Source organism: Falco peregrinus, chromosome 3, assembly GCF_023634155.1.
Source record: "Falco peregrinus isolate bFalPer1 chromosome 3, bFalPer1.pri, whole genome shotgun sequence".
NCBI classification, from domain to species: domain Eukaryota; kingdom Metazoa; phylum Chordata; class Aves; order Falconiformes; family Falconidae; genus Falco; species Falco peregrinus.
In genome coordinates, this window is record NC_073723.1 from 43,726,177 (window position 1) to 43,742,846 (window position 16,670).

General features: G+C 36.1%; 1 protein-coding gene across 4 annotated transcripts in view; it reads right to left on the minus strand.

Annotated features, from left to right (window-relative positions):
* Nucleotides 1-16,670, minus strand: part of SGK3 (serum/glucocorticoid regulated kinase family member 3) — a 61,426-nt gene that overhangs the window by 4,409 nt on the left and 40,347 nt on the right. For all 4 annotated transcript variants that reach the window (XM_055798896.1, XM_055798897.1, XM_055798895.1 and 1 more), the window contains exons 5-14: nt 14,986-15,061; nt 9,460-9,547; nt 7,474-7,523; nt 6,121-6,178; nt 5,233-5,316; nt 5,004-5,135; nt 2,876-2,988; nt 2,624-2,660; nt 2,423-2,509; nt 232-327 (exon numbers count right to left, since the gene is read on the minus strand). In XM_055798896.1, the coding sequence (XP_055654871.1) occupies nt 232-327; nt 2,423-2,509; nt 2,624-2,660; nt 2,876-2,988; nt 5,004-5,135; nt 5,233-5,316; nt 6,121-6,178; nt 7,474-7,523; nt 9,460-9,547; nt 14,986-15,061 (821 nt within the window). The remainder of the gene's footprint in view (nt 1-231; nt 328-2,422; nt 2,510-2,623; nt 2,661-2,875; nt 2,989-5,003; nt 5,136-5,232; nt 5,317-6,120; nt 6,179-7,473; nt 7,524-9,459; nt 9,548-14,985; nt 15,062-16,670) is intronic.

Below are 16,670 nucleotides of genomic sequence, written 5' to 3' on the forward strand. Positions count from 1 at the left end.
AGCGGATACCCAGCAGTTCACTGGAAAGTAAAATTTCAGACAGCAAGAGGCAATGAAAAATCCAAAAGAGAAAAAACAGGTGCTACATTAAGACAAACTGTTAATCCATTTAAGTGAAGTATTTCAGTATTTTGCAAAAGTTAGCATCTTTAACAACACTCCAGGGTTACTTCACATAAAGGGGGAGAGAGGAGGGAAGCAACCCCCGCCCCCCACATGTTAAGTACATACCAGCCCATAAAGCATTTCATAAAGAACTGCACCAAGGCACCACCAGTCTACTGTGTTGTCATAGGGCTGCTTTTTAATGACTTCTGGTGCAAGATACTAAAATAAAAAATAAACGAAAAAGTGTTTTAGAGCATTAGGCTAGCACGAATAAAACCTATGTTTTAGTCACATCACAGTAAACACTTTCAGGAAAAGCTGCTTCGTAGCAATTGTAAGACTCCTAAGTATTTATCTTGTCCTTCAACAAACCTGGCAAATACTTCACCACCATGTGGTCATTTTCCAAGTAGGACAGCTCTTTTCCCAACTGAAACAATACTTCCCACACACTACTGTTTTGCCAAACTACTTTGCCACCAAACTACTTTACCTTGCTTTATATTTCAGATAGGTTGCTGCACTGTTACAGTGGCAACATCTCTCAGTAAGCTGGCTACTAGCCCTGCCCATTCTGCCACCCTAAGCCTGTATGCTCCCCACGTAGTACATAAAAATGAAAGATATTAATTCTGCCTCAAATCTATAATTCGTGACAACTTGTGTAGCATAGGAAGTTTCACTGCAAATCCCAATGAGGGCATGAGTTGTGAGTTACTGAACTAAAGATTCTTGTCAAATAGGTATCACTTGACTGACTTACGATAAACATCCAGTACCATCAAACACGGAATGACAGTGCTAACTGGTTTCCATCTGCCTTGCAAGAAATCTACTCAGCATGTCAGAGCTTATTAACCCTACAGCACTAGGACAGCTACTTCGTAACATGAGACTCTTCTTTGTGAATATGTAATATAAAGTTACTATGGCTGGATCATCATCTCAGTCCCCATCTGCAGCACACACAGTTTCTAGCCTCATAAAACAAGAGGATGCTCACTTTATCATTCTTATCCAGATTCTGAAATTTAATTTACAAATAGATCATAGCATTGTCAGACAACAAACTCAGTTTAACTAGATCAGTATTCCTCAAACTTTCCGAGTGCCCTGTAACGCATTTGTCTATAGATAACCCTGCAAAAGCATGAAAAGAAGCTGAAGTATTTTGAACTCAACAACTTAAGCTTTTTCTAATCTTTCACAACCTCCTTTGAGCTTTTTAGATGTTGGAACTCACCCAAGTCATTCAACTCTGTGTTTAGAAACACTGAGAAGATCATTATACTTTTAGCAGGATTATGAAAGATTTTAATTAAATCTTGGATTAGAAAGACTAATACACAACTACCATGTTTAGTTCTGATATTTTTAAGAATGTGTACAAAGCAACAGCATTAGCGTTCTCTTACGTTGCAATTTATGCAAGTCCAAGGTAAGCATGAAGACTAAGCCTCTGAACATGAGGGAAAAAAGGCCCACAGATTTTCTCAAACAGATCCAGAGTTACCAGTGTTCTATATATTGCCTTTTGAACTTTCCAAAACATTCAAGAAATATTGCTTCAGCTCACATCTACCACTCAGCTTTATGGATTCCTACTCTGATCATAACTACAAGTTGTCACATGTTGCCACCTGCCCACCCCCTCTTATTTTTTTTTTATTTTTTTTTTTTTAGTTGTTTCAGCTAAACACTCCTCATTCATCTTTCACTGCCTTCAAGGCCTTTTCTGTAATTTAAAGTATGTTTATCAAATTATCAAAGCCACTAATCCTGGCATTTCAGTGAATCCCTAGTATGTGTTCAAGATTTTCAGATTCCAAGTTTTCCAGCACAGTTTCTCAGTAAAAAGACAACAGTTCAATAAACTCAGTCAGCAAGTTCAAAGTTTCACATGCATGCAAAAGTTGCTTAAGACTCACAGATATTAAGTCCCTATAAACTTACTAAAAATCAGTGCCAGGATGTGGTAATATTTGCAATCTGCTGCAGCTGTTACACTAACTGTTCTGTGCCTAGCCAGTGGCTGGGAGACACAGGAGGAAACAATGTTTGAAAAGGATTGGAAGAAGGAAGGAAGAGATCAGTTATGGACATGTGGGTACTACGTAGGAGACACTGTGTATTAGTAAAAAGGACAAACCAGATCTGCAGGAAGCTCGTCTTTGGTTTGGTTTCATGGAAGAGCTTGTTAAAAGAATTGAGATCTCCAACAGTACAGAGTATTTGATCTTCCAGATACACAAATATTAATAATAGTCAACAGTCATTAATTACTAGCCAAAACCCATAAAAGTTGTCAACATACTTCTGGTGTCCCACAGAAAGTTGCAGTGGTATCAGAACTTGCAATCCCTTCTTTACAAAGTCCAAAGTCTGTCAACACAACATGGCCCTGTTTAAGGAAGAGTAGTATTTTAAAAAACAGAACATGGTCAACATGTGGATACACCTAAGTATCAATTTTGTGAGAGAACACAGAAAACCAAAAATAATGTTGCATACTTACCAGTGAATCTAGGAGAATGTTTTCTGGTTTTAAATCCCTATTTAAAAAAAATACTGTATTAATTCAAAACAGCAGTCACTAACACAAGAGCTTCAGAGGCAAGGACTTTTATTCTTCAGCTGAAAGCTTCAAGTTTTGGTAAACTTGCTATGTTCAAGTTATCCATAAGATGATTTCATGTAGTGGTTTTTAATACAATAATTTGTCCTATTTTGAACTTCTTCAGGACAAGGATGCATTTCAGAAACTTACCTGTACACTATATTAATGGAGTGTAAGTAGCCCAGTGCACTAGCTATTTCAGCAGCATAAAATCTGGCTCTGTGCTCAGGAAAGGAACGTTCTCTTTGTAAGTGAAAGAACAGCTGTAAATATGCAAATAGTAAATAAGAACATTATGCACAAAAATCAGGTTAATAACATGCAATTTTAACAGTAAAAAGTAATTTTATTTAGCTGTCCACTTTTTTAAAAAACAAAATCAAACAGAATTGTTTTTGCTGCATAACTTTGGCATTCCTTTATTCCCTTTCTTCTCTTTTGTAGCTCAGAAATGGATAGGTAACTCAAAACACATAAGGATATTCCCCCAAAACCAAGACTAGTTAAAAGGAACTAGAGTAAACTACTAAGCTGTGAACAGAAGTCAGAAAGATTAAATCATGCAAGACAGCTTCCTAACAGAATATAACCTGGTGTCAAGTAAGTAATCTTCCATTTTTGTATCTGCTTGTATTCAAAGTTTTGTATGTAAGTATTTATAGAATTGTATTTTGAAATCACCTACATGTAGATCAGTTTGGGAGATGTATATTCCAAGCTGATCCACAGAATCTCTCAACTACAGAGAGCTGTCTGGGTTCAAATAGTTTGAGCAGATACAGAACAGAAGTCTAGCCAAAGATTAAATCATAAACATACAGATTTAACTATCCTACCCATTCAAATCATAAAAATTTTAAGAAAACAGAAGTTTTCTGCCTACAAACTTCGGGAAAAAATAAAAAGCCAGAGCTTTCCAAGCACTTCATTGAAATCTGAAAGCTATTTTGAACCGTATTTTAGTTCGCCTGGAAGAATGCCAAACTAACTTGTGGCCAGGAATTCAGAGCAGAGCAAATCAGGAGCTTGCTGACGCAGTCTAAAAATGACGGTACCCTAGACTTGCCCATGTTGTCCCAACTCTGACACTTAAAGGGGTCAGAGCACCAGCTCTAGGAGCATCAGAAATACTAGTAGGCCACATGAATATGACTAACAGATAACCCAGTTCCTATTTCATCCTGGTTTATTCAGCATACTTTATACTTGTCTGTGTATATCCAGCTGCAGTGACATAATAGGAAACTGTAAGATATGCCAAAACAAACTACTTAAATTCTACCCCTTCCCCTGCACTCTTTCAGCTACCAGAGTTTATCATCTACAACAGTATCCTGTCCCATCCTTCTTTCCTGATCTGCTTTAAGCACCTGAAATGTGTACATTTTACACCAATAAATCACCAAATTGAAAACAAAGCAAGTGACAAGACACAGCTCTTCTTCAAGGCATGTATGTTGGATAGTTCTGTTCATATAGTAATTTTTCACTACACTATTTTCTTCAGTCACAACTACTTTCCCAGATAGGTATTACTAGTCTACAAGACCCTTGATTTTCCACAAAACCTTTTTAAGGAATGGAAGCAGCATTTTATACTCTTTTCATGTGTACTAGCTATGCAGCCAGTTTATACAGGAGTTTCTTGAGCACTTGTGGCAGTGCTGGGTACTTTGAAAAGCAACAGGTCCCTAGCTGAAGACAAACCGCTCTAGAACATCTTAAACATATACAGACTTTCTCCCTTCCTTTCACAAGTTTTTCCCCAAGTCACTTAATGGCTCTTCAGATTCAACAGCATTGCTTCAAGGAAAAAATTCCTGAGGATAAGGCTATTTGATAATAAGTAATTAAACCATGCAAACCTATGGAATAATGCAAAGGTTTTCAATAATATCAATGTAGTAAATTCAGTTGCCAGTTTCCTTCCTTATACTTCCAAAATACTAGCATCTCAGCTAATGCAGATACAAGAGAAAAAGACAGTTTTATATGGTGAAACATGTCAACATAAGATTAATTTGTAATAAAGGTAAATTTATGTAAAATATACTATTTGTATCTGAGAACCATGAATAAATTCGGGATTGAAGTCGTTGACAAGAAGAGGAACAGGGTCCATATAGCTATAGAAGGCTGCAGTAAAAAAGCACACAGTAACAGGATTTTCAAAGTTGAGAGAATGCTGACCACAGCCCATTATAAAGGATTATTTTGCCCCTCCTACCCAGAATTCACAGAAAAAAGAAACTCAAATCCAAACACAACCACCACATACCTCTCCTCCATTAACGAAATCCAAGACAAAGTAAAGCTTTTCCGTTGTTTGGAATGAGTAATGTAATCCAACCAAAAATGGATGTTTCACATTTTTCAAAAGCACATTACGTTCAGCCATAATATGTTTTTGCTGTAAGGAAGTAAAAGATCAATAAGTAAACAGGAATGATTTTGTAATTAAGGGGAAAAGGAAGGGAGATGGGTGAAGAAAGAATGTGTCTCTTTACCTCTTTCCTATTAAGAACAATTTTTTTCTGCAGCACTTTGACAGCATAGTATTTCCCATCCAGTTTTCGCTTTGCAAGAAGAACCTGTGAAATTCAAAACAAATGAAGAAGTGTGATTATTGCAGATCACATTCTGTTAGTAATAATTTCATAATTTCATCATAACTGGAAAGTATTCATGCTTTTTTTTTCACAATACAGTTTCTTCGCTTCTAATACAGTCAATCAGCAACATAATCACTAACAGAGCAAGTTTACAGTTCAGTAGAAATCCGTCATGACAGTGGTATCATGAGACTGAATTATGACATTTATTTTACATGACCTGCTGAATCTCTATCGAAATAAGTTCCAGCTGTTTTTATTAAAGATAATTTAACAAAAAAGAATAACTTGAAAAATACCACTCCTCAAAAAAAATTTTCAAGAGGGATTCTCTGTTGCATCTTTGTAGAATATCAATGTTTAAGTCACTTTTCAATGGGCTGTTGCTCTCACTGCTCCATAGCATTAGGGGTTTGACAAAACAGTCCATGCCAACAAAGGAAAACGCCATGATGCATACTGCAGCTGCTGCATAAGCACAGGGTACCTCCCTTCCTCTCTGGGGGAAACAGAGGATCCCTATTGCTCTTAACGAGAAAGGGAAACACTCCTTTTTGTCACTCCCAACAAGCGACTGAGGCAGCCAACTGCCACACCAGGTAAAAAATGGCAGGGCTATAAAGCAGCAGCAGCAACAGGGATCCAATACGACAGTTTATATGTCAATGTAGACTGACAGCACTTCCAAAACCTCTGACCAAGTCTGTAGCCAACAGTCACTATGCACAAGACACCAGCTAGCTTCCTTGCAACAGGGCAAGACACAGTAATAAGAAAGCTCACCTTGCCAAAGCTGCCTTTCCCAATAACTTTCAGGAAATCAAAGTCTGTTGGTTTAGCACTGAAATATATTTAAGAAGGAGACAGGTTATCTGGGTAGAAATTACAAGGTTTATAGCTGTAGTCTAGTGTAGCACTTGAGTTGTAATGTGAGAAGAACTGCCTGTTAGCACCCTCCTTTATTCTTCACTCCACCCAACACCTAGACATCTGCAGACTTTGCCTCGGAAATGATGACTCCTCTTCATTTTGCAATTCCATTTTCCTCCAGGGAAAGTATTCAAGATGCATCATTTGAGTTTATTTTAAAAGTTTAAGGTTAAGATGTAGAGGAGGAGCAAGACTGTTCTTTTATTCTCCATATTCTATTTTCTTGTAATTTTTAAGTCTCCATTTCCCCATGACTTTTCTTGGAGTTTATTTCTCATTTCCAGAAGGCCAAATGGCTTCTCAAGCTTACATGGGGGAAGGAAGGAAGGAAGGACCAAATGTGTTATCTATTCTCTCTCTGGCTATCCCATCCTTCCCCTCCATCCATTCCTTTCTCATTTTAAGCTACGGCAAGAGGAAAGAGGCCCTAACACTTTCCTCTTGTGTGTGTACATATGAATTCACTCTCAGTTTTTCCACTTCCCATATCACCACTCCTTTCAGTTCTTCCCAGGATTCCCTTACTTCTTCCTGAATACAATTCAGAGATATTTTTGTCAGCAAACCATTAACCATGTTTAAAAATTCCAGAATAACAGTTACATCACCATAACACCTCTCCATTTATTGCCCCTGAAGGGAAGTGCTCTTAAATTTAATTTCTTACTGCAATCTATTAAGTATTTCCTCCTGTTAGCCCAGAACAAATCTGTGACGAAAGCAAAACCAAAACAGCAGTCATCTCCTAATCCTAGATGAAAAGCACAGATTCACACAGAACGGAGAACAGAAACTCTCAGAAGACACCAAACAGAAAAACAAGTTATGACTGCAGTAACTAAGTTTGTGGCTTTAACAAGGTAAGTTGCTCCTTTGTCATGCATTAAAACAAAATAGTTTTCAGAAACTGTTCACAATTACTAATGTTTGTGGAACCACTCCCAAGACAGAGAGGTCACCTTTGCTATAGCATTCTTAAGTAAAATGATAGCAGACTAACAAAATTTGAAGGTGAAAAGGAAAAAAGTTTTTTAAACAATTGTTAATATATATATATGTACACACACACCCCAAAGAATTATTTCACACTATTAAAAACTACGTTCAGCCTTAACTTTTCAGGTTTTAAAATTAATTTACAAAAATTAAAATAAAATTTGTGTATTAAATTAAATTACTTTTTAATTCAATTTAATTAAAACCTACTGAGGATTTCCAGATGGTCCCAAGTTGATATTCTGTGAGGTAGAGTTTAACTGTTGGGAGAGACAAAGAGATTTATTTTTAATTCCTTTTCTTAAAATTCTTTCTTATATATTCCAACCAACAGTAGAGTATTTTCAAATTAATAATTTCCTCAATCCATACCTTTATACTTGTTACATTAGATTTTTAAAGAGATCTAACATCCAGATTGGGAACTTTGCAAGTTGAAATATCTGGCCGTCATCACCTCGTCACAAATTATTTCTACACATGTAACATTCAAGGATGAAGGTATTAAAATAATTGTGTCCAGACACAGAGTACAAAATTAGGAAAAAAAATTTAAGAGCCTTTGAACAAATAACTTGTTCCTCATCCAGAACGTAACCCTTTCTGTATTTGCTCTAGGAATGTATTTTCTACCTTTTAGTCTAAATTTTCCAAGATCTTACCAATAAAAAACCCCCACATTACTTACGCAAAAGTAATTAATGAAAGACACTGTGCTTTTAAAAAGCCAGAAGTGAACATTTTCCCCACCCCAAGAAAAACATTGCCAACATTTTCTAGTCTGACATTAAAGGTTAACTTAACTCAATTCCAGGAATGACATGAATACCAGTACACACCCAGACAGAATTTGTAAATTACAGGGAGAGGAGGAAGCCACTATAATTTAGGTAATTTTCACTCCCCTCTTTTTTTTTTATTTAAAAAAAAAAAAAGTAGTATTTGTACTCTCATTGGGTTTTTTTAATTTATCAGGGAAGGATAAACTGCATTCAAACACAAGTTAACAGAGGACAGGCAAACAGGCATCACAAAACCAGAACTCCTAGAGAAGCAGAGAACGCCCTGCCAGCAGCGCTGGATGCTACTATTCACTAATAAGGGCCAATCACACAATGGTACTGGACAGTTCTAACAAATCTACTGTATAGAAGATTTAGGTTTTTGAAGGTTTGGTTTTGTTCCTCATTTTTCAGCTTCATCATTTACAGTAACCATCAGAAGGTGAATTTTCTATCAAAAAGTATGGTCCAGACCACTATGCATTCACTCCCTTCCTCTTCTGGAATTCGTTGTGGCATAACACACTAGTTTTCCAAAGAAGGTTTAGAAAATTCCATATTACTTAAAATACCTTTCAAAGTAGTAGGAAAGCAGTATTTTAAAGTAGAATTTTTCTGTATGCTTACAGTGCTGTTGAGAACTTAAAAAAAATTACAGCAAAGATTGGCACCTTTGGAAGTGAAACTTTCAGAAAACATTAAATCTGCTGTGAATCTCACACAAAGCAAAATGACAATTCATATCTTTAATGGGCTGAATAAGAAGGGAAATGCTACTATCATACCTGTATGCGAAGAAGTAAGCCATAGAGAAAGCTTTAATATGGCACTTCTACCTTCCTAGAAATACTCTTTTTTTCAAAAAGCACTATTTCTGGAGGCTGTGAACTAATTTTCAGAGAATTCATCTAGCCATATAGTGTTTTTTATGACAAAAGAGGCTTCAGACTTCACACAGTGTTATATATGAAATCAAATCCATCTTGCTCCAACTGCATTTCTTTCCCTGAGAGAGTTGTATTTCTGCCCCTTTAGAAAAAAATGGACACGCAAGCAAACAAAAAGACGATTAAACATTCAATCTCCCCTGCTCCTTGCCAGATGTTCTTAGTAAGAATCTTTGAAGGGATTGCAAAACCTGTGACAGCTACACTATAACTAAAGCTGTGTTTCTTTAACCCATATAGCAAGTGGGAAAGAAGCAAGACAAAGCTAGCAATCACTTTTACCCCTCTCTGCAGTTCACATTTGACAGAAAAATACCTTACAGCCCACAGTGAAACAGATTTGTTTAAAAGAGCACATAGGAGTTTTATTGCAAAACCAACCAACCAGTAATTTGCAGTAAATAATATACCTAAGATTGCTCTCAAGCACCTAAATTTAGAAGGCTGTTCTACTTCTGGTTTATTACCTTTCGACTGCTTCTTTCATCTTCATCTTCAGATGGATCTGACTGGTGTTTTGGGTTATCCATCTGAAGAAATGATCTGACATCTGGGCTAGAAACACAGTTAACTTCATTAGCACACCAATAATCTGCCTGATTTTCAGCCACAACCATAGGAAGCACAGGATTAAACAGCAGTGTACAGAGGAATAACGCCTCACAAAATTTTATATCTAAGTTCAGGGAATTAAGGACTGTGTACAAGGTATGTTGTTACAGCAACTTAATTCAACTGCTGAATATATTACATACAGTACATATGTCAGTTTTTTTCCAAGCGGAAAATTCTGAAGTATATGTATGTGAAGTCTTCATAAGGAAATGCTCTGCAGAATTGCATTAAAAGGTTATTATTAAAAGAAAGCATACATTCTAACTTGTTACCAACCAGCAGGAAACAGACTTTTTTCAAAAGACTGAAGAGTTTAAAACCATTTTAGTTTTCCAAAATGAATGAAATAGTCCACAATACAGAATGAAATACACAGTCTGTATCTCAAAGAGAGACGCATGTCCTGAAAGATACATCGTAGTGATGTTCCTGTCCCCATTCACTTTAAAGCAGATGGCAATTTTGAATTCAGAATGCATTCTGGCTGGGGACTGACAAGACAACATTAAGAAATCCTGCCAGTCAGCTGCAGGACAAAAATGCTACCTTCAGGAACTGGCAAGAGAAACTACAGGCTTCCAACAGTACCTAAGGAGATGCACTGTAACTTCAGCATTGGTTTCTAGCTTCTGTCTTGGTGGGGGCTGGGGGAGAGTGGGAGAAAGAGGGCAAGTAAGAGAAGTCGAAGAACCCGCTCCCAGGAAGCAAGGCTTACCCAGTGGTAGGTTCAAAAGAATGTAACATCTTTCTTAACCACAGCACAGCGAGCAAGTGAAGAATAATGCGATGTAAGTGAGGCAACATTAATTCCTAAACAAATGGGTATTGCATATAGCCTGTACACCACCTGAAGAGATTACCTGAATCTTTCACGTTCCTTCAGTTCACTAAAAGGCAGCCTGCTTATCAAGGAAGAAATCTTACCTAAATTTCATAATGTTCCTTGAGAAAACAGTATTTCCTGTTAGCATTACTAAACCTAACTCATGCCCTGTGCTGTCTGAGGTTCCCAGTCTCCGTCGCTTACATTCTGTATTCCTAAACCCTATCTGAAATCTCTTTCAGTTCCCTTCAGCAACAAGACTGCTCACACAACCTCCCACCATGATTTTCAACATAATTCTTCTCACCTTATATGACCTCCAAATTCTGATCTATTTCAAGGTCTGTCTTGTATCTCAAGTCCCAGGAAGACAAAAACCACTGTGGTTTCAATACTGTAGTAATACTGCCTCATGATGCAACAATTTAGGTTTTACAATCTTTGCATATCATAAAATCAAGAATAAAAAGTTATGGTTGATGCTTTTCGCTAGATAAACAGAACCAGACCTTAATTACCTTTCAGCATTAATTACTCTGGACAACTAGCTGATTAAATAGAGCATGTAGTAATATATCTCAAATAGTTACTATAGTAACTTTGTCCATGACTGAATTCACAGCATGGGAAAAAAAAAAAATCCATTCACAATAAAAGGCCGCTGTAGAGTTGCAGGGTATTCAACAATCTCTGCAATACAGGGCTGTCAGAAGTGTAATTCATCAATGTTACATTGTTCATATTTGTAATTTTAAAAGCACTGCAAAGAAGTAGTGATTAAAAATACGAAGTTTAACGTACTAATTTCCTCCACAAGACTGCAGCATGTTAAGCAAAATGCTATATATATTGGTAGGACTTCTGTGCTGTATTAGCTCACATGTATTATTTTAAAATAACACACAAACTATTCCTAAAATAACCTCACATATGAAATCAAAAGGATCAAGAACACAGTTTAAAAAAGGGATGTTTAGCATACACTGTACATATACTACCAGCAAAACTTGGTTTTGTCTGGATTTTTATGATTGACTGGATTAAATTTAATTTATGGACTATCTCTGAAATCCATGAAGGGGTGTCAAGGTCTGCCTAAATACAGTTCCTTCCGTAATACTCATTCTGCATTAGCTTTCCTACATAAAACATATGAAGCTACACTAAAATCTTGGACACACCCAGAAATATGAACAAGCCCAAAAAGTAACACAGATTATGATGCAAAATGGTAACATTAATTGCCAGTGACAGAACCTTAACTTTAAAACACATTATTTAAATAATGGTGCCCAGCTATTCCCTCTTTTCCACACACTTAGGAAAAAAGAAAAACTGCTATCTTTCTTACAGAAAAAAAAAGAAAGGCTCAAAAAGCCAATATACCATCACATTTTTAAAAGAACACAACTTAAGCAATGCAAAGTTTGCTTTCCCCAGCATGGACTACAAGATCTTACAAATCCAGGGGTTTCATATTCATTTTTATATTCATCAGATTTTGAAACCAGAAAATCCTAGTCACTCTGATTTTCTTCTAGGGAACAAATGCAGACACTTCTCACTTAACTGATAACTCATTTTCCCACAGAGGTTGCAGGGTGTTGTCATCCTTGAGTTCTTCCAAGTGTTATTCAAATGTTCTAATTTTCATTGAAAAGCTACTTTGGACTATTTAAAAATAACTACATTACACCTTTAATGTATCCTCTATTATACAGTTGGATTCAAACAGATTTTCTTTGGACATGTTCTAATAGATAATTAAATGCATGAATTTTTCAGTGAAGACCTACGTTTGAGGGGGCGAGCAGTTCTATGTGAATAGTTGCTCAGTGATTTAGGAGGCCTCACAGTGTTCACAAGTAACAAACTCGCAGCTGACTGATATCCTGAATAGAAGCAAGGGAGACACATTATAAGATCTCTTACCCCTCCTGACATTTTTTTTTCCAATATCTGAATTCTATCCATGAGAGCAGGTTCTCTATCAAATACAGTTAGCTGACTAAATGCAGCTTAAAGATAGTCCACTTAATCCCCAATTTGGTCTAAGCCAATGATTCATCTTGCCCCATATTCCACCTGACAGCAGTCACAGGAAAATCCTTACCAACCATTACAGGGTCTCTCTGTAATCACTCTGTAACAATTCAGGTTTTTGTTGGGTTTATTATTGAGCAGAAAGGTTTGCTTTGATACAATATTCAACAAACTTGTCTGACCCAAGAGCAAAGTCCACTGAAGGCGAAAAGAGAAGGAACACCACAATACTGCACGTTTCACAGAATAACGTAAATATTAAACCATCTTTGACATACTGAATCTGACATATGTGCTTTTCAATTCAGATATTCAGGTGCCTTCCCATCCAGAAATGAGGACATCATCATGAACCATTCTTAAGCTTTTAGTGAAAGTTTTCCTAGGTAGGACTTAAAAATATGACATCCTGATACTGCTTTTAGAGCCTAAAAGATGTAGTAGAAGGTGGACTTCCTCAAAGTTCTGTGAGAATGCATAACCCTCAAGTCTTCTTTGTATATTACCGACTTTATGTAAGTGCTTTTACCTAATATCAATATCATATTTAATTAGCACATTGAAGCAAAACAGTCTAAGAAAGCAAGGATGTGGACTATCTGTGAAGTCTCACTCACCACATATTCCTTGAGTAGTTTCTATCAGATTTTACCAAAAAAATCCAAAACACAAGTTAATAAAGTTTTTGTATTTCTTCAGTAATAATGTTCACTGGCACACAAAAAGGTGACAGATTATGTAATTATTAGTATGATTTTCTGTAACAGAGCACTGCAAAAAAAGCTTACTCCAGAAAAACAAAGTACCTTGCAGTTATTAAAAGAAAAACAAATTACTATAAAATTAAATGCTTTTGCACTGAATTGTGAATTAAAGTCTTGCTTTTTCTCCCACATAAACCACTGTTACTTTAAGGGTGGGGAGGAGGAGAACAGAACGAGTCAAACTTCTGTCTCTATTTTGTTTTTATTGTAGAACTATGCTTAATAAGCTTTTTATTTAACACACTTTTAACAGCATCACAACCCTTTATAAGACCCACTTCTTCATACTGATTTCTTTTTAATGGATCAAGCAGGCTAAGTGCTATGTTAAAGAACATAGATTCAGCTACAGATGCATTTGAGCGTAAAAACTTTAAAAGCTCAGAAGAAATTTAAGAAGGCAAGTCAATTTGAGGATTGGGGTTTTTTTAAGCACACAGTTTTATCGGGTGCATTTAAAAAAGTACCATTTTTACCTTTGGAGAACAAATATAGTATGTTTTGAGACAAAATATTTGGTACTTGGACATACTGCAACCAAACAGGGGAGGGGACTATGCTAAATAAAACCAGTGTGATTTCCTAATGTAACAAAACAGATTAGCTTTCAGTAATGAGTTAATGTTCTTTCTATTCTTTCCCAGAGAATAACACTGCTATGACCACAAACTTCACAGTATTTGTTCTAGTGAAAAACTGTTTCATGACAAAAACTTTGTTTTGAAATTTTTTCCACTTATCACAAGGAATTATATATAAAATGCTCCCTTTCTTCCAAAAAAATAAAGGAAGTACATATTTCAGGTTAACAGGATGTTAATTAGTTCATTTGTTGGGGAAAAAAAACAACCTGACTGCACACTGCAAACTGCAGCAATATTCCATTTTACAGAAGTTTTTTTCTCCTGTGGAAAATAGACAGTTTCACAAGTTGTACAGATATGCTAATTAAACAAAGTGTATGTATTACAGACATTTTACTCAACACTAACACCAAACAGCTTTTCCATGTTACTAGTTCAAGCTACATTGAAAGCCACATGGATTTAGTTTAGATTTGTTAGGTATAGATTTAAACTGAAAGAAAAATGCATTTACCCCCAAATCAGTTCACATGCACAAGTGCTATCCTCCAGTTTTAACTGGAGCTGACTCTAGCATATTGCCATCTCTCATTCCTCACTGTTGCACTGATGGAGTTTAACACGCCTGCAGTTCTTCTGATGGAATAGTTTATGTGCAAGCTTACTCCTTTGCTTTAGGCAGGTCAGCTTGGTTATCCCAAACCACTTAAGCAAGCTAATTAAGCTACTTTGTTAACACGCTTAAAACAAGTTCTGGAATACACACATGAACTGCCCTAACAAAAGGATGCAGGCAGTGACTGCTACAGCAACACAGTAGCAAGTGACAGCAGAGTTCTCAAACATTACAGCCATCAGCAAAACAAACACCTGCTGTACAACAGAGTTCACACTGGAATCTGCACCCCTTGAATTAAGATCAGTTAATTGCCTGCAAGTTTATTTGTTGATCAGTTTTCAGAAAACACATGTTTTTATATTGTTCATCAGTCTGTAGATTTTTCCTGAAGGAATGAACAGCCATATTAAAGTTTGTTTATTATACTTAAGAGCACTGAACAGGTAAAAAACATTTTCTGGTTAAAAGTACTTAATCTTCAATTTTCTAGTTGACATCTCATGTCTTTTAAATAGTCTTTATAGAATAGAAATTAAACTACTTACTGATTGCATAACTCTGGCTGTCTAACTAAATTTTGAATGAATTCATTCAGTCCTGCTCTTCTCTGTTTAATGAAATCTGAAAAAAAAGATAGATTTATTAGAACGATCAGTCAGCTCACAAAGATGACTTAGTTTCAAATTTAGGGGTTTTTAGGACTTAAACAGCAGTTAAAAAGAGGTTGGTTCACAACCTGTTCAGAACAGGATTGGTTCTACACATGAAAATCACAAGCTTAAATCATTCAAGTGAGTTGAGAGAACAAATTTCACTTTTTCTTCAACAGTACTTGAAAACGTAGAAAGCTAGATGGATTAAAAGTAAAGTGCTTTAAGAATAGTGTGTAACCATAGTGGGCTAACCTGTGCAGCCTTCATTGCACAGGTGAGCCCTTCAGCACATGATTACATTCAAAAAAATCCCCCAACAAAACACAGGCAAAACCTGACATCAGTTGCACAAAGTCAAGTTTTTACATGAACAAGCAGCATATTTCCATAATATATGTACAGCAGTGGGAAAGCTGCACAATTCAACCCACCAGCAGGCACTTTGATGTAACCATTAAAGATAAATAAAAACACTTTTCTTTCCATTTTGGACATCACCTGTAATATAAGAAAATAATCCTCAGAACCTTCACCCTCATTCAAAGCTTAAGACGTGTAACTTTTCTTTAGCAATATGGAAAGATACATAAGATTTGAAATAGAAAGAGAGCTCTAAGATGAAACAGTATAAAACAGAATAATCTTGTCTTTCATTATTCCTATCAACAATAATCTGCATGGAATACTTGACTTGCGATTCTTTCTGTTGCACGTAAATGACTGACAACAATTAAAATTTTAAATTAAAATTAAATTTCAGTTAAAAGCTGTATTGCATATAAAGAAAACTGATCATAATGTTTCAGGGATATAATCCCCAAACCCTTATGAGTGTATTCAATAACCCCAAATTATTGACATCAAACAGGAACATAAAGATGTTACGGGAGTCACCAACATCAGCAGTTTCAGTACAGTAGATCTACAATGCCATCAGACACACTAAGCCTACAGAACTATCCCTGTTGCTGAAGATAAAAACACCTGCATCATGTCAGCTCAAATTTATTCTGTAATTTTCTAGTTCTGTATTCTGACTGGTTTCTGTGATTTTCCTCTGTCCCATTTCTGAAGTTAAAACAAGATTAATTTTGAAATAACCTAAGGGACAACAGAAATGGAACATTTAGATGACAATGTATGTTATGACAGTATTTTTTGGTATTTTTAGGAAAAGGTATATACAAGTTCCACTCTACTGCACTCCCATGCAGTAGTACAATGCTGCATACCCAAGTACACATCGACAGAAGTAAAATACCATTTCAAGGTCTGTAAAATATGTGACATTTCAGGAGTCAGCAGAAACATTGCATCAAAAGCTTCAATAAATCAGAGTTAAGAGAAAGATTTAAATGACCATCATTGCTCCATCTCCACCCTGCCCCCCAGCAAGAAATCTTGAGAACTATTTAGTTTCTCATGCTTCAAGGATTTCAGCATAGTTTATGGAAATTTAAAACAAGCCTGAGGGAGTTGTTTTACATATATAGTTTTAATAAAATTTTAGGCCCCCCCACATTTAAATTCCAGTTTCCTAAATCTGACTCCAAGAAATCCACCTGTACATTTGGCTG